At 49.7% G+C, this 23395-nt stretch overlaps 1 protein-coding gene across 1 annotated transcript in view; it reads right to left on the bottom strand.

Annotated features, from left to right (window-relative positions):
• SYT17 (synaptotagmin 17) overlaps positions 1-23195 on the bottom strand; it is a 35325-nt gene extending 12130 nt beyond the window's left edge. Inside the window, exons 1-7 of the mRNA XM_066560650.1 lie at positions 23116-23195; positions 19405-19422; positions 17976-18124; positions 12449-12597; positions 11318-11937; positions 2172-2292; positions 1388-1543 (exon numbers count right to left, since the gene is read on the bottom strand). Of these exons, the coding sequence (XP_066416747.1) occupies positions 1388-1543; positions 2172-2292; positions 11318-11937; positions 12449-12597; positions 17976-18124; positions 19405-19422; positions 23116-23130 (1228 nt within the window). The 5' untranslated portion in view covers positions 23131-23195. The remainder of the gene's footprint in view (positions 1-1387; positions 1544-2171; positions 2293-11317; positions 11938-12448; positions 12598-17975; positions 18125-19404; positions 19423-23115) is intronic.
• Positions 23196-23395: the final 200 nt, after the last annotated feature.

A 23395-nucleotide genomic window follows, 5' to 3' on the forward strand; every position in this document is an offset into this window, starting at 1 on the left:
CTCCCTGGGAATACACCCCTCTGCACAGGGAAAAACAGCCAGAGATCCACCATCAATCCTGGCTTCATCCACTGTGCTGAGCAGCACTGCTCCCCTCACCCTCCCAAGGGCACAGCTCTGCTGCTCTCTTTGCCTGTTCTGCTGCCAGCAGGCAAAGGGGAAAGCAGAGAGGGAGTGATTCAGGCCTGTCACAAGAGCACCTGATGGGAGCTCCAGGAGCAAACCCATCCCTGCACATGCGAGGAGCAGGCAGGGTGACATGCATGCAAAGCAGTGATTAATTACAGGTGTTTTGCTGAGGAAATTTCTGAGCGTGAAGGGCAACATTTAAGCTGCTAATCAGCATCACTCTTTGTTATAACATGTTTGAAAACAAATTAATGGGTTGGAATAAGTCTCCTTGAACCAGCTTTGACACCTGCATCTTCCATATAAAAAGTAAAATTAAAAAATACTTCAAAACACATCCTTTCAGAAGCAGATTCTTTTCAGCAAAAGAAATGATGGAAAGTTGTCAAAAGAAGTGTTTGTGAAGCACGAGAGCCCAATGTGGCAGAAGAGTGTGGGGCCCACCAGCCAGCCCCTCTGATCCTGCAGGGGGCCAGAAGGTCTGAGCCTGCTCCTGGGGGTGCCTGAGCTCCAAAGGGGCAGCAGCCATGGCAGGGGAGGGAACCCCACCCTTCAGAGAGCTCCCTGCAGCCCTGCTCAAGGCTTTCAGGGTGGGAAAAGGCAGAGAATGCCACCAGCCTCAGCAGGGCCCTGGCCCAGGACAGCCAGTGTGCTCTGCCACTCCTGCTCCCAGCACCAAGGCTCTCCTGCCTGTCTTCATGCCTTGAGAGCAAATACAGGAGACCCAGAAACTGCTTAAAAACAGAAATTCCTATCCCAGCCAGCACCTCCAGTGCTGACAAAGCTGAGGTCAGCTCTGAGCCTGCTTGTGACCCCAGGGTCTGTACCTGGGTCCATCTCAGCTGTGCCATGCAGGGCTTGGCACAGAGTGCCACCCTTTAGAAGCAAAGGCATGAGCAAGCCCTGCTCACAGAAGAGCTGAGGTCACTGTGGAGCACCTGTAGGTGCCCCTCTCACCAGCAAACCACAGCAAGTACCACAAGTTATTTTGCCAGTGCCTGGGCTCTGTGATTGTTCACTGCTGTCCTCTCATTCTCCTCAGGTTTGACTCTATGCCCAGGCTGGGTGCCTCTGAGAAGGGCAGTTAATGCTCCTCCTCTTCCTCTGCCCATTTCCAATCAAGCACAGGACCAACTCCCAGCCAGGCTGGCAGTGCTGGGCACAGCTTCTGCCGAGGGCAGAGTGCTCATTAACCTCCCCAGGATGGACAAGCAGTGCCCTGCACACCCACAGCTGCTGCCACCAGCACCACACTGACCTGTGAACACCAGGCTGGCATTCTCCAGCTCCTCCTGTGGAACCTTGAAGCTGAAGGACTCGTTGTAGAAGGGATCTATCGTGCCCCGCATGCAGGAGGTCTTCTTGGTTTTTGTTAACTTTAATCCGTGAACAAGCTGAATTTTCACGAAGGGATCTGGCAAAGAGCACAAAGCACAGGCCCTGAGTTATGGGGATCATGAGTCAGCAGCCCTGCTCACAAGGGCTGGGCACCACAGGGATGGACTGAGCTGGGGAATGGCCTTTGCAAAGGGCTGGGACTTGTGCCTCACGCTGCTAACAGAGACTGCAGTGGGCACAAAATCAGGCAGCCAGATTAAGAACAGTCCCTGCCAAAACCACAGCTAATGTCAGCCTTGACATGCTGTTCTTTTTGGGAAATGCCAAGATTCTGGCAGCAGCAGAGGCTGGGGCAGGAATGTGGGAAGACCACCTGAGGACAGAGGCACAAAGCAGCTCCAGGCAGAGTGGCCAGGGCCAGCAGTGCCCAGGGGCTGCCTCACACAGCACAGGGGGATCAAAGCTCCTGGCTCCTCACCTCTGCCTTTACTTTAAATTTGGCAAGCCCTCCACTGTACCCCAGAGTAAGTGTTCCAAATACTTCCATTATTGCTGTCTATACATGCAAGAGGGACATCCAGAGCCTTGTATTAACAGGAACTGAGCATCAAATCCCCCTGGGTCCCCCACAAACTGCAGCCTCACTGATCTGCTTTAAAGGCACATATAATCTGAGCATGAGTAATGTGAGAAATGCCCTTTACCTGAACCTTGGCTCATGTCTGTCTGAAGAAGCTGTTTTGCTCTAATGATGTCCACGTTCAGCCTTCCTGCACTTGGTAGGTAGTTCAGTGACAACAGCAGCTCTCCCAGCTCCACTTCATTCTGCAGGGAAAAGAGAATGTGAAGATTTAGAACAGAACTCAGAGGGGAAGAGAAGGGAGAGAAATTAAATAAATCTCATTTGTCTAAGTGCCTGAAAAATGAATTTTAGTCATGCTCTGAACTGCAACCAAGATCTATCTGTTGGTACCTTGTGCTAAGTGGAAACAAGAAAGGAACTATCCCCAAAAGGAGATCTTCCTCTAATCACCAATCCTTCACCAGCTCCCCAGCAGCCAGGCAAAGAGAGCCTAGAAGGAGGCAGGGGCACAAGGTCAGCAGCCTCTACCTGCTCCATTTTTAATGCTTCCAGGCAGTTCTGATCTTACCAAGGTGTAGAACACAGACCCACTGGAGGAGACATTCTCTTTCCGCCCCAGCCCCCATGGCCACAGCAGGCACTTGGGGAGTTCAGACATGCAGTGGTTAAAGCACCCCTGGGTGACAGCTGAGATCCCCTTGGCCCAGCCTGGCTGTGCCCTTGCTGCTCCCTGCCTGCCCCATGGCCACAGCAGCACAGCCACGCTGCTGTTCTGCCATCATTCCTTTGCCTTTTCCTTAAGGATGCTTAAAACTAGTAATTAAAGAGCTGGAGAGCTCACATCACTGCTCCTCAGATGTGAGGGTTTAAAATAACCTCTGCCCCTTGCCATGACCTGGCTCTGAGAGGCTCCTCCTGTCAGATGCAGAATGCCCACACTGAAACACTCTGGAGGCTGGGAACACACCAGGCAGGGATTGATCCAACTGCCCAGTGCCAGGGCCATGCAGGACTGCAGAGCTAGTGCTTCATCCCAAACAGTCCAAAACCAACCCAGGTCCAGTGTCAGAGCCCATCCCAAGAGGAAAAGGAGCTGCAGCAGTATTGCAATCATAACAAAAGGCTTAAATGTCTTTACTGATGCCCCAAATATTAGATTACAGAAACCAGAAACTATGGGTAGACAGTAAAGTAAAAGGTTCTCAGAACAGCCACAGCCTGAACTGACCCAAAGAACCAGGAGCATTGGGTGGGCCAGCACAGAGGCAAACAGGGAAACTGAGGCTGGGAATCCCAGCCAGGAAAAGCATCTAATTTCTTAACTCAAATTCCCTTTGTCACAGCACCTTGAGGGTCACATTGTGCCTGCACAGCACCCACACCCACATTTACCGCATGCATTTTCTTTTGTTGCTACATTATTCCTGCCTCACCCAGAAGGAACCTCTCCTCCCTCAGCCTGGGCCAGCTCCCACATCACAGTGCTGGCCAATAAATGATGGTTTAAGTTCTTTCCATCAAAAAGCCACTCCCCAACACACACCTGACCCAATACACACAGAGTACTCACATACCCACATACACCCTGGTGCCCTGGGGTGGCACAACACAAGGATCCAAGAGTTTCACTACCCAAGTGGTTTTAACACCATCCAATTGATTTAAACTGTCATCTCTCATTTGATTTTGCCCAAAAATGCTCCTCTCAGACCTGTGGCTGGAACAGCCTGCAGACATGTTTATCATCAAGAACAGCCAGTGATTTTTAATCCTATTACCAGGACAGGATGGAAGCATCACAGTGCCCACACCACCACCCTCAACAGGAGCCACACGAGGCAGCCCTCCACCCCAGCTTATCTTTTATAACACATAATCAACATTTTTATCAGACCCAGTCCTGCTTGCATTCACTGCTGGTCAGGTTCCATTCAGGCTTAAATTCCTAGAAATTCAGGTGCATTTGGAAGTGCAAATGAGGAAAGTGCTCAGTGATTTTATCACCTGCTGGGGAGAGACAAACAGCTCCAGCTGCAAATACCAAACTGCTGGCACAGCCAGGTGGCAGGCTGGCATGGGGCAGTGGTGGAGGACCTTTCCAGTCACCTCAGGCTTAGAGTGCTGAAAATCTGCATTAAGATTTGGGGTAATTACTTGTGGAGCTGTCCATTGATGGAACCTGTTGACCTTATCCAAGAGCTGCAGAAATGAGGCGTTTCCCTGGGCCAGAGAGGAGCCATGGAGCTCAGGAAGGGAAGGCAGATCTCCCTGCTTCCAATTCATTTGCATTTCTGATCCATTTATTTTAAAAAAAGCCTGATGATGTACACTGACAGTGCCAGGCTGGATCTGCAGCACCCACCTGGGCACTGGCAGGAGAACCACGTCCCATCAGCCCTGCAGAGATGATGGAAGGAGCCCCTCAGTGTAACCATCACACTGCTGCCCAACCCAGCCAGCCTTGCACAGCTAAGGGTAGGAACTAATTTTCTGTAGGACCTAACCTAACAGGGATTTCAGCACCTCTAGAAAAATCTTTTTGGCTATCTAGGCTTAAATTTGAATAAGGAGAGATATAAAATGCTATCTTCTGTGATCCATCAAAGACAGCAGGCAGACTATGAGCAGCTTCAATCAGTCTCAGATCAAACCTCATCTCACAAATCTCAACAGCACCTTCTGATGCTCTCCAAGAGTGCCCACATTTGTGTTAATTATTTTGAGGGGAGGAACACAGAGCCCCTGCCCAAAGGCCAGGGCAGGATGGGTGAGCTCAGAGCCAGCAGGGAGGAGCAGCAGCAGCAGAAGAAAAAGGGGGTCTCCAAAAGGAGGGGGGTCTCCAAAAGGAAGTCCAGATTCCACAGAGCTCCCCTCCCCGGGCAGGTGACTCAGCCTTTCCCAGGCTCTCAGTGCCAGCAGCCAATGCCTCTGCTGTTATAAATGCATTACTTCCAGCCCAGCCACAAGAACTGGGAAATGTGCTCCAAACGCTGCCCCGGGGCCTGGGGGATGTCAGCCACAGGAGAGGGAACCCATGGCTGGCTGTGGGGCATGTCAGCCACAGGAGAGGGAACCCATGGCTGCTGTCACCAAGGGTGGCACTGTCCCCACCGTGCCCGGCCCTGCCCCATGCTCCAGCCGCTGCTGTGACTGGTGACCAAGCAGAGAATTCCAGGATGCTCCAAGGAGCAGGAGGTACAAGGAGGTACAGGCAGGAGGCTCCAGCTCCCTGTGCCTTTCCCAACAATGCCATGGCTCCCTGTGGTGCTGTGACAGCCTTGTCACCCAGCTTGGGAACACTCCTTGCTGCCAGAGCCCAGCCCATGCTCAGGGACATCCATGGGCACACAGAACATCACCACCCTTGTTCTGCCCCACTGGAGCAGCCCCAGAGCTCCAGCTCCTGCAGGGGCTGAGCTGAGATGAGGATGGATCCATGCACAAGAGCTGCCATGGGCACACTGCTCACCCCAGGGCAAGGAAGGGCCTGTATTTTGTGTTTCCCAGGTCTCTCCATCAGGAAACTACAGAGCTGTTGGTTTTGCCTTGAGTGTTCTGCTGTGCAGAGGTGCCCCTCTCTGCTAAGGCATCATTTCAGCTGCCATTATTATGCTGATGACGAGCGGGTTCCTGCCGAGATCCCAGATGACCCTGGAAAAGCAATTTCCTGTTTGATGAGATGCCGGAGTGACACCGAGTCTGGGATGTCTGAGACTCTCCTGAAGCTCTGATTAACATTTCACTCCTGGCTGTATTACACTGCCAGGTTGGATTTGCAGCCTCGGGCTCGCCTGTGATCCAGAACCTTCTCCAGTTACTGCCTGGGCTGAACCCAGAAGTTTTGAACCAGAATTTTTTCTGTTCTTTTCTGTCATCTATGAAACACAAAGAGGCTCCCCCAAAGGAAGATGAGCTTTTAATTAATGCACATCTTGTTTGGACCAGGCAATTCCTTGCTCACAGCCCCCCAGACTGTTCCTTGTGCATTGCTACACCACCAGCAAAATTCTGCAGCTGAAACCCTTCCCAACAGGACCAGAGCACATTGCATCAGCACTGACATCCATGCATTGCTCCTAATGAAGTTTCAGATTGATTTTCCTCCTCAAGGTGATCTGTGTTGGTACCTCCAGGCACATTAGGAAACTGATGGTTTAGAACAGTTTGCTCTAACAGGTTTTCTACAGCATCCTGTGACACAGCCATTGTTTGGGGAAGGTTGAGATATTAAGGACCAGAACCTGAGAAAAAAAATATACTTACCAATGAATAGGAGCAGTGTTTCCTACATAACTGGCACCAACTGGACATAGGATGAAGAGAGTCACAAAATCCCTTCTAAAGCCAAATTGTCTTTGCCGTGAGAAAGCCTCTATTGTGCAAAAAGCTTTGGGAAGAAGGTATGCAATGGAGAGGTCCTGCTCCTGGACCCCACCAGCCTCTCCTCTCTGTTCCTCCTCCACAAATGCACCCCCATCAGCCCAGCTCTCTGCAGGAAGGGCAAGGAGTGAACAGCACTGAGGGGAAAGGGTGAGCTGACCAGGAATACAGATAAGGATAAAGGAGAACAGTTAAGAAGAAAAATTTTTCAATGCTGGAGCTTTACAGACTCAAAAAGGAAAGGGGAAAAAAGTTCCATTTCCACTGAAATGGAACTAAGGAAATACAAACATACAGAGTGAAATAAAAGAAGATAGAGCAACACAGGCCAAAATATTAAAACAAACCACAGGTTAAAAGCTAAAAATTGTGTTATCATGATGGATAAGCATCCGTCACAGTGACCTAACTCCAGTGACCTGCAGAGTGGGGGTATCCTGCCTTCTGCCAGGCTTTGCCCAGGGCATATCCTCCACTGGCCACAGGAAAACTTCCAGGGTGATTTCACCATCCAGCTGATGAGCTAACATGGCCCCATGCAACCACCTTATACCATCCTGAACACCAGAACTGACAGGTCATTCCAGTGCACTCATAGTATGAAGTTAAAAATGCAAGTCCAACACGCACTCTCTCTACTACAAAAATGGCTTAATTTGAGGGAAGAAGGAACTTCATGCTATTTTCCCACCATAACGAGGCCTTTTTTTTTCCTTTTGCAGAATGATCTCCAAGCTCTCACTACTGCTGGTCTAAAACATTTATTCCTGCCCACTCAAATCTGCCAAAAGAGAAATGAATCATATGTCAATAAAACTTGGGGTCCTGAACATGTGCTTCAGAATTCGTTTCAGCGGCAAAAAATGCGAATGTGAGCCCAGCTCAGCGAGGCCTGCCAACTTCATTCATGGCAATTAAGCAAAGCCACACACATTTCAGGGGATATTTAAGGAGTGCAGAGTGTTCCTATGGGGACTGGACTCAAGAGCCTTTCCATGAGCAGCTACTGCATTTTAGAAAAGCAATAATTACCCTGCAAGAGAAAACCTCCCAGAACTACCAAGGATAAAGGATTTGGCAATACCTGCACTGACATTTTACACAAGAAGTCCTTCTGCTTAGCTGCTGGCTCTGCTGATGCATCAGGCAGCTCCCCCATGCCTCCACTTTGGGCTCAATCCCCTATTGTATTTGGGTTGCCCCCAGATGAAGGGAGGAATGATGAACCTGACTCCATGTTCTCAGAAGGCTAATTTATGTTTTATGGTATTATATTAAAGGATACTAAACTATACTATACTGAAGAACACAGAAAGGATACTTACAGAATGCTAAAAAGATAATAATGAAAACTTAGGACTCTCTCCAGAGTCCTGACACACCTTGGCCCTGATTGGCCATTGAGTCAAGCAACTCTCAACAGAATCCAATGAAACAATCACCTATGGGTAAACGATCTCCAAACACATTCTGCATGAGCAAAACACAGGAGAAGCAAATGAAACAACAGTTGTTTCCCTTTTCTCTGAGGCTTCTCATCTTCCCAGGAGAAAAATCCTGGGCAAAGGGATTTTTCGGAGAACGCGAATGCCACAATCCCGCTAAACACCAAACATGGACCCAAGCTCAGAAAGTGTTTCTGTGCAGGCACAACCTCCTGCCCGGGGCTTGGCACCCAGCAGTTTGTAGCTCTGGCTCCTCAGGCTGAGGGGACAGCTCAGCTGCTCTCAGGTTCTCTGGGCAGCCACTGCAGGACAGTGCTGCTCAGCACCTCCTCACACCAAGGAAATGCTCTGCTTGTCACTCACTGCAGCTCCATGAGCTGGTGATGGAGATACTCCTCCAACAGCGAGGAGCTGTTCATCCCATCCACAGGCCTCAGGAGCTGATCTTGGTCCAGCTCCCAGAGGAGCCAAGAGTTGTTGGCTGCAGAAGCTGGACCATGCCCCACCTGGGGGAAGCTCACTGTCCCTGCTGACACTGCATGCACCACAAGTTTCCTGGCTTTCCCCAGCTTTTGCAGCCCACAGGTGCTGGCACAGCCCTGTGCTAAGGCAGGTTCCAGCTCTGGGATGAGGGAGCTCGGTGTGATGGTGGGACAAGGACCTGGCACCGGCCTTTATCAGCACACTCTGTGTCAAGGGCTTCCAGGTGGAGCCAGCAAGTGCAAAGCTGATGTTCATCTTAGCTCGTGTCACTTGGCCACTTTCTCTGCTCTTTCACAGTGCCTGCCACTCTCCCACTCCCACCAGGATGAAGAGAAAACTTCTCCACAGCTCCTGCCATCTGGATTCACTTTCCTCCATCTCTCTCCAGCTCATGATGTTTCTGTCTATAAATTCTATAAAAAAAAAAAAACAAACCAAAATTCACGTATTTTGTGTCTTTCATCTTCACATATCACGTCTATGACTGTCTGTGTTTCTCTCCCTCCTGTTACTGCTTTTCCAAGCGCCTGCTTCAGCCTTTTTCTCCTGTGGGGGTGCTGCCAGCTGCTGCTCCATGTCATAGCCCCAGACTGGCAAATTTTCCTGACTAAAGACCAGAACTGCACCACAGTGGTTTGTTTGTGGTGCTCTCCAGGATCCAAGGATTCCTTCTGCCAAATAAAATGCAACTGGCACGTAGATGTTTATTTCTGTCCCTGCCTATCAGAATCTCTCAACACAAAGCACACTTCAGCAGGCTCAGGTTCAATCCAACAAGAAACTGATAAGGGCTGTCTGTCCCTTCAGCTAATCAAGCAAAAAAGTGACAAGTATAAAAAAAATGTCAACACGTCAAATCTATCATTCCACAGGCAGAAGGTTCCAACTAGTATTAAAAAATCCTGCAGAAATTTCTAGCACAAACATCACTGTTACTGAAAGACATAAAAATGTCTTTTTAAAAGCAATAAGCTTTGTTTTACTTCTTCCAAGATTTATCTCAACCCTTTGATCAATTAATTTAATCACCACTAGGATGAAATATGCCTTACTCAAGGAACTTTAAAAATTTTATCATTGAGAAAATATGGGAAGATGATGCCAAACATCATCCCTGGATGTCCTGTATAAGCACTGTGGATCCCTTTACAGTTGCAGTCTGCCAGCTGAGGTAAAACCAGCAAAAAGTTATGAAAGGACCACTTTACTGATCAAAGTGTGGAGGAATTTTTGCCTAAGTTCTTCCATATGATAGCAAGGGGATAAATGCAAAAGGCTTTTAAGCCTGTGCATTCAAATGAAGTTTTGTCTTTCACTTTCCTTTTATAAATATCAGAAATGCCAACTTCTGCATAAATAATTTATCTTGAATGCTGGTGAAGCAGACAGCACTGCTGAAAACAGCAGCAGCTTTCAATGAAACTTTGGAGAGAGGAAAGGAAGAGCTGGCTCCGAGCTTGGCACATGAAGGCAGAGATGATCTTTGCTAATCAAGGTCTATATTAGCTGTGGAATGAGTCCATGTTACTCATAAAGAGATGCAAAATACAGAAAAGTATTTATCATGCAAAAGTAGGGAGCAGGAGGAGAAGCAAAACTGCATGGTGGGACTCACAGGAGGGCAATGGGATGCAAAGACATGTCCTACATAAAACACGCATTCAGGGACCCCATGATTTTGACTTGTGCACAACTTGCAAAACCTTCCTTTCTTGCCTGAGCATTGTTGAGGCTAATCCCACAACACTGCTGTCCCAGGAAATCCAGCTGGCTCTCCTGCAGTTACCTGGAGCCCTGATCCTCCTCCCCTTTGTAGAGGGCAGCAGGTCTGAGCAAGAGAGGAAAGCGCTCCCAGCCCCTCTCCAGCCCCAGCTGGCTTCACTTCCAAACACTGCTTGGGGTATTCCCCTTCCACGAGTGTCTGATCAGAAATTTCCACTCCAAATCAGACTCTTGAACCCACAATGTAAAACAGCAGTGAGGCCAATGATTTACTGCTCATTTAATCCAGTATCTCTGGCTATAGAACTCTTCTGTGAGCACCTAAAAATCAAAGAAAAAGTGAACCATCCAACAGGGTTTAATTCAGCAAGGACTGCTTGGAAATTGCAATTTGTGAGCTGGGAAGGAACTGGGAGAGGCAGGGTTGTTACACCAATCTTCCTGTCCTTAGTAAAACACTTGAGATGCTGTTCATACTATGGTCTCCCCTTGGTTTTTCACAGGGTTCTGTGCCTCAGCTATGTGGGTGATGCCACTAGTGGCAAATTTGGTAGGGAACCATCATTCCTGGCTGCAAAGCTCAGATCCTTCCACTGAACAGCCCCTTCCTGAGAACAGAGGTGGAAGCACACAGACCCTCTGATCTCCTCTGCCCATCCCACTGAATGGCTGAAAGGCCCAAAATGCACGCAACACCCCACTTGCATCAGACAAATATTTATGGCAAATTTCATTCCTTCAGGGATCTGATGAAAACAAATCTACCACTCCTTTGCAGATTGTTGCTAATGCATTATACCACAGGTCTGGGTAGATTTCATCTTCCACATGTTTTATTGAATCAAATCATTACTGAACTGGCACCAGTGGCTCTCTCTCAGAGCACAGGAATGACCCGGGTGGGACAGGGTCACAGCATTCCTGAGAAGGGCTGCAGGTCACAAGAAACACCTGCCCAAAGGTGCAGACTTCCAGAGCAGCCTTGAGTTGTTCTCGTTTAAGCTGACACAGGATCTTTTCTCATGACTATAAAGACAGCTCCTCTCCCTCACACTGTGAGTTATAAAACCAGTCACAGGCCCACATAATCCCAACCCAGCAGATGCTGCGTTAACAAGATGACAATTACTAATTAGAAACAGCATTACTTGCCAACAGGCAAAGGAACCACACACACACACAAAAACCCCCAAAACAGCAAGAAGAACTGTGGCAATAATCTGATAAATTCTGTTACCTGAGAACTAGGCAAAAGGGCTTTCCACCAGTGTCCACCTTTCACAAGGTCGACATCGCTCAAGGGCATTGACACTTTGCCAATAACACAATGGCGTGAGAATTTGTCAAAATCCACTACAGTTAAAAGCAGAGTTCTTCTCTGGGCTTCTAAAAAGGGGATTTCAAATGTGTACCTCTCCTCAAACACCGGGTTCTGCGTTTTGCGCTTCACTCCGGTCTGCTTGGAGTTCTTCTGGTCAGGAAGGAGGCAGATCTTCACATAGGGGTTGGAGTGAGCCATGTCTTGCCTTGAACCATCATAAGAAATTGGAGGAGGCAGATCTTTAGCCTCAATGACTCTCACTATTAGGTAATTATGCAGCAGATCATACTGTGTGCTAAAATGCAGCATGCCCAGCTGGTACTTGGACAAGATCTCCTCATCTGTCAAGGAGTCCATGTCATCACTATTTGAGTCAAGAGAGTACAGCCTTGGTTCAAATTTTCTAAAATAGTCATCTGGGGTGTAGGTTTTTCGCAGGATAGTTGGCTGAACTATTTCTTTCTTAGCTCCAATTATTCCAAACTCAATGGGTTTGATGTCAATTAGTGGAGAACTTGGCCTCCTCGACTCCAGACCTGAATGAGAGAAACACACAAATGTGATTGTTAGGAAGTCCACTGAAGAAATTACAGGTGCACATCAGCTTTGGGTGCTCTTATTCTGTGTGCGTGCAGTGCCAGCACAGGCTCCACAGTGGGGTTTTCCCCCTTGCCCTGCCCACAATTAACTAAAGCAATTACAGGTGCTCATCAGCTTTGGGTGCTTCTATTTTGTGTGCGTGCACAGGCTCCACAGTTGGGTTTTCCTCCCCCTTTTCCTGCCCACAATTAACAGCCAGGCTGAAGCACGAGCTGGCCTGCACTCCTCCCTCCCTGTCCATCTGCACATGCAATAACTGTGCTCATTCTTCATCAAGAAAAACAGGGCTGGCCCCTTCCCCTGCACTCCTGCAAAACAGGATGAGGTTTTAACCAATGTGCCTTCAACTTGACTTGGTTCCCTGTCCAAGGGACAGGACAGCAAGCAGTGCAGTTTGGTTTGCTGCCCCAGGAGAATTGCGTTGCTGGTGGAAGGAGGAGCCCTTACTCGAGATGCGGCGCGTGAGGCTGTAAGCGGAGCGAGACGTGTCCGAGGACGAGCGCCTTCTGTCAGGGGACACGTCCTGCAGAGCGGGAGGCAGCTCGCTGACTGCATTATCAGAGTCTCCATCTTTGTCCTCGTTTTGGCTGCTTATCCTGTTATAATGAGAGACCTTCGGGTGATTCAAGCCAGTACAAGAAGGACACACAGGATAACAATGGTCTGGCATTCTGGGCTAGTCTGGGGCGCTCGTCCCTTGAGGCTCTGGGTTATCTCCTGATCAGTCTGGCAAGCAAAAGGCTGAGCAACTGACTTCACACCTATGTAAGAACACATTCTTGACCCTTCTGCCTGTCTTTCAAACAGTTTTATCAGTATTTCAGCACGACACAGGCCACTAAGGCACATATAACTCAGATGTTGATCAGAAATATTATATTGTCATCTTATTGCAAAAGTTCCATACCTTCTTGGTGATTTCTCATAGGCATCTCCTCACAGCACTGACCCCTTCTTCCTCACAGCACAGCCAACAAACTGCAGCTCTCTCCTCACCCAGCTCACCCACTCTTTTACAGCACTCATCCTCACTGGACAGAGCTGTGGCCTGTTAAGGGCAGGCCTGTTCCTAATCTTTGGTAATTAGTACAGCTGCAGCTCCTCAGGGGCCAGATTACCTTCTGCACTATCTTTTACATATCTCTTACCTTCTGCACTATCTTCATTTTCTTACATTCTATCCCCCCACAATATTATACTTTTCTCTAAGGGAAAAAAAAATCAAACCAAAACCCCAAAACCTCAAACAGCAGCTTCCTGCTGTAATTCACAGCTACACTTTGGAAGCACAGACTTCACTAGGAAGGAACCAGCACAGATCACCATGCTCAGATATCCCAAACCTACCACACAACTCCTGGTAAAATATTGCATGTTTGCCAGCAAAGTTTCAAAACTTGATCTTACAGACACAATTCATTATTTGATTGAATTGGCATGCCTTTTAAAATATTTAGCTGCTTTTTATCCACTTTTATAAACCAGATGTGGTTCTCAGCAGACAATAATTGTACTGCCCGGGGATGTTGGTGGGAGCAGGGAATTTGGCAGGACCTAAATGACAAAGCAAGTTTTGTGGCATCTTGGAGAAGACTCCACAGAAGGCTGGCATCATAGAGAAGTCCACACATATACATTTAAACAAACTGAAAGGGGAGTTACATGTACAGACAAGTTGTTCTTATCTAAAACAACATTCTGTTTAAAAACCCCAACATGTCCCAGCTGCAGTGGCTCCTGAAAGAAGTGAGGATCTCCCAACTTTGACTGAAAGCAGGGTAGGAGCAGACAGTGACAACTGCAGGAGGCAAAGTCTGCAGCTGTGTGCTCAGAGGGGAGTGCTGCTGATGGAAATGGAATCACACAATGGCTCCATGACGTGTGGTGCATCCTGCAAAACAGCCAGGCCACCAGACAGAAAACAGCAGCAGATCACAGGGAAAGCATCAGCACAAAATGAGCAAAGCAAAGGGGAATTCTGTGTGAATTTGCTTCCAAGCCACCCTTTCTATGTGCACAACTCAGCTGGGTATAAATGAAATATATTGAATCATTTTCATTAGTAACCAATGACTGGAGCAGAGCAATTGATATATTCTGCTAAAAGCAGTAAACTTGCATAAAAGCCCAACAAGCATTAAGAAAACAAACCAACCCCCAAAACCAACTGGAAATTCTTACCCAAGCCACAAAGTTCACAGCAGGATCCATGCAAATTTCACCAAGTCAGACGCACACAACTCATCCACACTAAAAACAAAATCTGTTAATAATCAAAACCAAACCCTCTGCTAAAAGGGGTGTACAATATTTGCACAGCTCTGCAGCCCATTAAAGGCAGTCCAAACCATACAGTTTGATATATAATCAGTACTTGGAACACAAATAGCTTTTTCATGCCTAAATGCAGGTCCACACAATCACAGGTGGCATTTGGATATGCTTGTGTTTGAGAAGCAAATGCACAGAGCAAGGCAGGGTGAAAAGGGAATCAGGAAGAGAGGCATTAAGGATGTTCTACAATGGGTAAACGTAATAGTGAGTTAATAACATACAGATGACCTTTAGTAAGGAAATTGCTACTGAGCTACAATAATTTTTCCTCAAATAAACTTTGGCTCTGGTTAAAGCAGCTCTGTTTCTGTTTAATCTGAACCTTTGGAAAGAGGAGTCGTGTCCTGATTTCAATTCAGTCTCAGTGTGCACTGTTTATCTTTGGGGTTTGTGTAGAATATTCCATAACAAGGAGCTCACATCCACCCTCATTCCCAGGCCATTTCTGCAATGACCAGGATGGAAGTGCTCCTCATGAAATAACAAAAGTTACCATGCACTCAGGTCATTGCAACTGGACTCATTGCAACAATTTCCCTCCCCACCCCGGATGCCACTGCAAAAAAATTCAGAAAGTGAGAAAAACCCATATTCTCCCAAGAGGAAGGGCTTAAACTTGCAGCTTTATTGTCCACTCCTGAATTTCCAGGACAATGAAGCGTCTCAGAGTCGCCAAAGGGAAAACCTTGGGCCAAAATAGAAAGGATGGGTCATTAACCACAGGCATTTATATGTTTGCTCATTCACCAATGAGGACCATAAAAACAGTTTTCACCTGGGGAGTGGGTAGGAAGGTGAGGAAGGCACCAATTGCATTCTACATCACACCAGTGTCTCAGACCCATGAAGAATAAGCAAGATGGAAAGAGCTCAGCTGAAAACATAGATCTATTTTTAAAACATTTCCAGGCTGCAAGCAAGGAATACAATAAATTGATTTGTTCCCAAATTCAAAGCATGCATCTAAATAAAAAATAAGGTGATGTCAAACCTGTTTTTCCTTGTAGGGAAATCCACTAAATACAAAATTCCCCTCTCCAAAAATAAGAGAGGAAAAAAAAAAAGAAGAATGAGGGATTCAACTGGTATACACAAATCTCTGTGTATTAAAAACATAAAAAACCCTATTCTAAGAACAAGTCCAAATTCTTACTCTGAGTAACTAACTCATCTAACTCCAGAGATCATTCCCTACACCCAAAATGCATATAGAGATATAAAAATACAAGATCAACACAGCGAAAACAGAATTCTTCTTTGGTTTCTGAATTCTGAGTCAACATGGAATCATTTCCACTTAAACATGCACACAAAAAGCTTGGGTCTCCTATTTGCCAGCAAACATAATATACCAAATCTGGCTCCTGCCTTTTACTTGCTTTTCCTCTTCTTCTTCCAGACCCTTGTTCCTCTACAGGCTCATTTTCTCCCCTTCTCCTCTCAATCTTGGGGAGAAGTAGAGGATCTATCTCCTATCTCCCTTTGTCCTCCCCGCTTCAATAGCTTTTGTGCTCCCTCGCCATTTTCCAGCAAAGCCAGCCTGGGGGCACAAAGCACTCTCACCTTGCCTGGCACCACTCTGGGTCCATGCCTGCTCAAGAGCAGCCCACAGCATCCTCAAGCAAGCAAAGCCTCATGTCCAGCTGATACTGCACTGTGTGTCAGCAGGCACCCTCAGAGATCACAGTGAGCAGTGGTGTCACAGGAGTGGCCACTGCAGTGACCCTGGGGCATGGCAGCACCCAGGTCTCCTGTCCTGTGCCCTCCTCTTTGGTGCCTGCTGCCCCTCTCAGCCTTCACCTCTGGGAATTCACCTTCTCTCAGCATGGAGCAGAACAGGGAGACCCAAACCAAATCCCAAACTGCACCAAACCACCCAGAGCTGGATGGAAAGATGGGAAAATGGCCTGGGCTGGGGTCACAGGGACCCTCCCCAGGGCTGTGAGCATCTGTGGGTGAAGCATAAAGTGAAGCAGGGCTGAAGAACTGGGTTGTTTTTCACCAAAGAGCATTGTCCTCTGCTTATGGCCATTCCATGAAGTTATTGTAGGGGCTTTCAGATGGAGCAGGACCAGGGAGAAACAATACAGGCTGCAGAGAGCATTTTAGGAGTCCAAAGGTCTCCATGTTCACTGCCCATGGCAAAGCCCAACTCATCTCAAAGCCACCACAGAGCTGAGATTTGAGATGGTAAGAACAGGGCTTCAGCACTCACATCAGCCCTTTAGCCAGACAGAAGAATCCAAGAGTCAAAAACTTCACCCTGGTACAATCACTCCACACCCCAAAACACACAGGATGTCCCTTCTGCTGCTCAGCACAGCAGGTAAGCTCTGAATCACCCTCTCCCCACAAGCCCAGCTACTTGTTCCCAAGATGTAATTGCTCCTGCACCAATCTCTCCACGTCCAATACTGCAGCCTCATCACTGTGCTCTCCTGTGCGTGATGCTTTCCTATTTAGCATTGATTTTGTTTCCATTCCCCATTAATTGCAGGTGAATCAGTTTCTGAGCATATATCAGACTCTTAAATATGCTGCTCCGCATCTAAAAACCACTCTAACACATCCTGAACAGCTCTATTTTTATTGCTTCAGTATTAATTACCACCCTGCTCTTCTACCTGAATTCAAAAGAGTATGTGGACAAGACTGAGATTTAAACATGAGAAAATTTATTTAATGCAGCACCAAGACATGACCCTTCCAGAGCTGACACAGAACAACAGCACAGACTCACAGCAGTAGATAAAATTACCTGAGTGCCTCAGTGCCGAGGTACCAAAGCCTGAGCATCACAGGATGCACTGAGCAGGCCTCTCCTGTGCCACAAGTTCTGGACATGCTGAAGCAATGTCCATCAAATGGTCTGCTCCACAAAGCCCAGCCCAGCTGACAAAACAGCCACTAAAACACCAGAGAGCTCTGCTCCCTCCCTGGTTCCACTGCTGCCTCCACAGGGTCACCTCTGTGCTGCAGACTCCTGACTGAGAGGGAGTAAAAGAGGGAAGACTTCACGGACTTCCTTTGCAGTGGATTTGCAAACACACCAAGCAACCAATCAAAGCTCCAGATAAGACCCAGTGCTATGGTTCTTTAATGATTTGAGAAGAAATTCTGATGAGTACTATGGTGACTCAGGAGATCAAGTCCTGCTGAATGAAACTTTAAATGAATTTCCCCTTCAGAGCACATAGGAGCCATGCCTTTCATCTGCCTATATGATAACCACCTTCATGCTAAGATAAGAAAGTATTTCTAAACAACCTCATCAGCATTTCAGCCAAGCTGAAGTGCTCCAAAGGGTTGGTCCATTTGAAGAGGAAATAGGACTGAAGATGAAAGGCATCTTTAGAGAAGGGGGCAGAGCTAAACCAGTTGTTATTGTTATGCCAGCTTACAAAACAACTTCTGTCCTACCCATCATTAATGGATTTTACAAAGACTAACCTTGCTATTTGAGTTAACAGAGCTGCCCTTTTCACCATGCCAGGAGTAGCCTGCATTCCCACCCTCAGGAGGTTCCTGCTCTCTAAGTGGCATCCTCTGAGTGTCCCATTGCGATTCATATCAATCCTCTCATCACAGCTGAGCTGACCTACTCTTGGTTAAAGCTAGGAAATCATGCATCTAAACTTACAGCCAGGCTGGAGTTTGAGCAGGAAAAGGTCCCAGGATTTCAACTTCATCTTCATTTGTTTGGCAACAGCTACAGTCAAAACACTTCTGACAACAATTCCTGCAAGTCCAGCGGCACAGCAAGAGATCCGAGAGGCGAGCAAGCAGACCCTGCAGCCATGGCAAACCAAAGCACAAGATTACAGCCCATCAATAGCTATTGAGAAAAAACACTCAGCTGTATTTGTGTTTCTGCAACAGAGCATTAAGAACTGTATTTATTTCATCTATACCAACAGACAAGTGCTATGCAGTTACCAGCCCAACCCCATGACGCCATAACAAGGCAGGAAAATAAGCATTCTCTGCAGGTATTTTCCCCTCTAGTAGCAATGTATTATTATGTAGGTTGGCAAGAGGGTGATTTACAAAGCACTATGGCACAGCAATATGTTGGAGTGGAAACATGCATATTCCTCCACACACATCAACAATCTAATAGATCAGCAAACATACAACAGAAGGAATTAAAACCAGAAGGTAAGTGAAAGCTTCAATTTAATCCAGCAAGGATCTATTTAATTAACACAGCAATGTGAACACATTTCATCCCTGTAGATGTCCCAGTAATATTTGTACAATCCATACACATGGAACATTACAGCCCAACAAACTCACCAGTAAAATGGATTAGCCAGAGCGCACTATCCTCACGCTTCTGCTCTGCTACCATGATTAATTTAATGAAGAACCATCAATGATGTCTTTTAGAAGAATGGTTGACCCAGAAGAGTGTCTCATTTCTTAGGTTCCTGGCAGCACCACTTGTACCAGTGCTTGTCAGCTCCCCAGTGGAGCAGCAGCATCCTGTGTTCCCATTTCCACACCATCCCCACAGCCTTCCCCCCACTTCAAAGCTCTGCTTGGAGAGGAGCAGAGAGCCAAACCTCAGCTCATTTCCCACCCACACTAGCCCCAATTCCTGCTGTTCATGAGAGGGCTCATTAAGCAGCACAAGGGCTCTGTAGGAGACACAGAGCCACAAGGGCACAGCACCTGCACCCAGGTCAAACTGCTTTACAAGTGTATGTGACCTTGAGATGCTCCTGAGAAACTGCAGAAATAAAGTGTATGAGAGATTCTCCTTAGTTATCTCCCCAAAATACTCCAGACATTTGCAGTATTCATGAGTGTGGACCATGTGGAGGGGTTTCCTCAGAGGAACCTGATCTGCAGAGAAAGCTTCATAGGAACATGGCTTTTTGCTACAGTAAAACACACATTTTTTTCTATAAACAAAATCTGGGCACTGCAAACCAAAAAATTACCAGCCCAAAATATAGTGCATTACTTATATCTAGGACATCAGTAAAGAGTCAGAAAACACGAGACAATCCCCTCAGGATGGAGCAAGGAGACAGAGCGGGGAGTGAATCATCAGATTAACTCACCTCATTTATTGGTTCCAACTGTCCTTTTAGACATTCACGATGAAGCAAAGGGGAACAGAATGAAAAAGACAACAACAAGTTAGCAATGCTCAAACAACTTTAAATTTTCTGCCATGACATGCTCCAGTCTGGGATGAGTTTGAATTTCTGGCAAGGCAGTACCTTGTAGATGTTAGAGGAAGGAGACGTCTGACTGGGCATCAGCTTCTGCCATTTCCAATCCTTCTCTACAAAGCTCCTTCTGCTCCTCCCTTCCCACAATCAAAACTCCCAAACCCATTCTGAAGCATGAAAATCCTACTCATTGCTTCTTGCTAATGGGTATCACATGCAACCACTTATTTTGTTTTCTTTAGTAACCTGACTCTAATTGCACCAACTTCTTGCTGCTGACAGCAAACCATATCCAAATTTTCAGCAGGAAAAAAAAGCTTTTCTGCACATTCAGCCCATATCAATGGAGTTCCAATGCCAACTCACTAAAGCAACATTTCTAGGAAGAGGTACAGACTGAATACTCTCCATTGCATACACATCTCTGGGCACCTTCAGCCTAATCCTCAGATGTGAACTGAAGAACACAAACAACAGAAGTTAAAGGCTTGAGTCCCACACTCCCAATCAAAAATCTGCACTGCAGACACCTCCCCCAAGGCACAGGGAAAATCTACAGCAAAGGAAGAAGGCATCACAAACCAGTTTTTTATTCACAAAGCCACCCTTGGAACTTTATTTACTTATATAATGGACCCATTTCCTTTGGAGACTCAGTAGCATTTCTGATACCTGCTGAAATGTCTTATCTATTGCATTCCCTTGATAATGTCTAAGAGTTTCCTATATGCCCTGGCTGTCTTTGTATATGGGGAACCCCTAAAATAAGCACCAAACCAATACAAAAACCACAGAACAAAGCAATACCAAAAAAACCCCACAAAACTCTCCATCCTACTCTTCCAAATGTAGAAATTGGTTCCTAGCTTCACACTCATGACATGACACGAACAGCCTTTTCTGAAGAAGCTGGGATGCAGAAGTTGCCTTTAGTTCCAGGAACTCTTGCCATGGACCACGTTTTGGTGCAAGCCTTCCTTTTAAATTTCTTGGAAGCCAGTGCTTGTCAAAAAAGCCAGCACTTGTTAGGAGCAGTTAAAAGACTAGAAGAGCTGTGGTGCAATGAGACAAGACAGTGATTACAGATACCCATGGGCCAGCTGTTTAAGAAAATGCTAAATGGCTAAAAGGGCTTTATCATTCCTTATTAATGCAAAGTTGCAGCCAAAGCTCCAGTGGTTTAGCAGAGCTGCAAGGAGGATATTTAAATTGCTCTAAAACAAAGCGGCTGGATCGGTGCCACGCGATCGAAGGCCGAGCACGTGTCACACAAAGAGAGGGATTTTCCAAACAGCCCACAGGGACACGGCAGGCTCAGAGCCCAGAGCCCTCCTGGCCACCACGGGTCACAGGAGGCCAGCCCTGTGTGCCACCAGCTCGAGGGGACACAGCCACCCTGGGGGCACAGAACCATCCTGAGGGGACACAGGCACCCCAAGGGCACACAGGCATCCCTAGGGGACACAGCCATCCCGAGGGGACACGGCCACCCCGAGGGGACACGGCCATCCTGGGGGCACAGAACCATCCTGAGGGGACACAGGCACCCCAAGGGCACAGAGGCATCCCTAGGGGACACGGCCACCCCGAGGGGACACGGCCACCCCGAGGGGACACAGAACCATCCTGAGGGGACACAGGCACCCCAAGGGCACACAGGCATCCCTAGGGGACACGGCCACCCCGAGGGCACACAGGCACCCCAAGGGCACACAGCCATCCCGAGGGGACACGGCCACCCCGAGGGGACACAGAACCATCCTGAGGGCACACAGGCACCCCAAGGGCACACAGGCATCCTGAGGGGACACGGCCACCCCAAGGGCACAGAACCATCCCAAGGGCACACAGCCATCCCGAGGGGACACGGCCACCCCGAGGCGACAGAGCTGTCCCACAGTACTGGGACAGAGCGAGCCTGTGGCCACCCCTAAATGGGAGGGCAGGGGTAAGGACTGAGTGTGACAGTGCTGGAGAGGTAAACAAGTCAACAGCAGCTGAAATGCAGGGGCCCATGAAAGGAAAGCAAACACGACCACCTGGGCACCCACCTTGCTGGCACCAGGCACGAGGGGCAGGGCTGGGGAAGGACAGGGGTCTGGGGAAGAACAGGGATTTGGGGAAGGACAGGGGCTTGGGGAAGGACAGGGGCTTGGGGATGGCTGCAGCAGTGGGCTGGAGCTTGGGGATGCCCAGGAGCACAGCAGCTGCCATGTGCTCAGCAACCCCTGGAGAACAGCTCAGTCTCCAGGGTCAGGGAGGCACCATCATGCTCTGCCACGTCATCCCAACTGGCCGAGCACAGAACAAGCCAGATGGGAGTCTCCAGCACGAGTGAACCCTCACCAAGGGCGAGGCTGGGGGCAGGGCTCCATCTCCACAACCTGCTGCAGGGCCCCTGGGTGGGGGTTACCTGCTCCAGGTTAGGAGAGCCACCAATCCCAGCCAGGTCCTCAGAGCAGTGACAGCAAACCACCGTGGCAGTACCCCCGGGGATGCCGCAGCAGGGTGGGGTCCTCGCCGGTCACAGATCACGGGGACACCCCAGGAAAGGCTCACAAGCTCCATCGGCAGTGAACAGCGCAGCCTGGGGACAGTGCGGTCCCCTCAGCCACACACCCCCCACCATCCCACCTTGACCGACACCGGTGTGGGGATAACGGGGTGCTGCTGATGCCCTGCTCCGCACCCCGCCTTGTACCCACGGGCCCCGACGGCCGCGCTGCTGGAGGCCTGCCCGGCCCCACTGGAGACCCCGCCGAGCCGGGGGGTGCCGGGAGCCCCGAGCCTCGCAGGACATCTCGGGCGGGCTCCACCCGCGGCCGCTCCCGCCCGACTCCGGGACAGCTCCCTCAGCATCCCCGGGGCGGCGGCGGCTCAGGGAGGGCAGCGCGGGGCACGGCGGGGCGGGCGGAGGGGACACGGCCCCGCGGGACGGGGCACGGGTGGCGTCGGTAGCGGGGTCGGTACCAGCGCCCGCCCGGCTGGAGATGCCCCCTCCCCGCTCGGGTTCGTCGCGAAGCGGGCGGCTGCGCTCGGGGCAATTGCTGGGAAGCGGGCGGCTCGGAGGTCGCTCAGGGTCTGATCAACCTGACAAAAATTCAGCCCCACAGTGCAGGCAGAGCCCATCCATCACAGCGCAGCCCGGGCTCCCCGCAGCTCCCCCACCCCGCCGGTGCCCCCCGCCCGCCGGACCGTGCCCAGCCTGGGCCCCCATCGCATCCCAGTCTGCCCGCGGGGTCAGCATCCTCCTCCCTCCAAGAAGTCCCTGTGCGGGATCGGGACGAGCTTCCTCGCCCCCGGGGCCATCCCGCTACCCCAGCAAAGAGAGGCCCGAGGGCTGCTCGCCAGCCCCGCGGGGATCCTCTCCTGCCCCGGCGCCTCGCTATCAACAGCTGCCGGCCCCGCTCCTGCCCCGGCCCCGCCTGGCCCCTCGCCGGGGGCTGCTGTCGCCTCCGGGAACTCCTCCCCAGAAGTTAACCCGAAGTTGCGCACCCGCACCGGGCGCGGAGCACGGGGGGGCCCCGCTCCCGTCCCGCAGCCGCCCCAGAGACCCCCCCATCCCCGGGGAGCGCCGCCGCCCCGCTCCGCACGCACCTGGATGTACGCCATGGCTCCGCGGGGCTCCGCGGGCGCGCACGGCGCCTCCGCCCGCGGCCCCACCCGCGCCGCAGCGGCACCGCCCCGGGCGGGGGGACGGGGCCGGCCCCGGGCAGCGGCGGCTCCGCGGCCGCGCAGGCACCGGCACCGGCACCGGCAGCGCGGGCCCCGCCGCCCCCGCGGGCGATGGGGCGGGCGGCGGGCGCGGGGCCGGCGCTCCGAGCGGGCGGGCGGCTCCCCCCGGCCCGGCCCTGCCCGCGGAGCCTCCGCGGGCCCG

Source organism: Molothrus aeneus, chromosome 16, assembly GCF_037042795.1.
Source record: "Molothrus aeneus isolate 106 chromosome 16, BPBGC_Maene_1.0, whole genome shotgun sequence".
NCBI lineage: Eukaryota > Metazoa > Chordata > Aves > Passeriformes > Icteridae > Molothrus > Molothrus aeneus.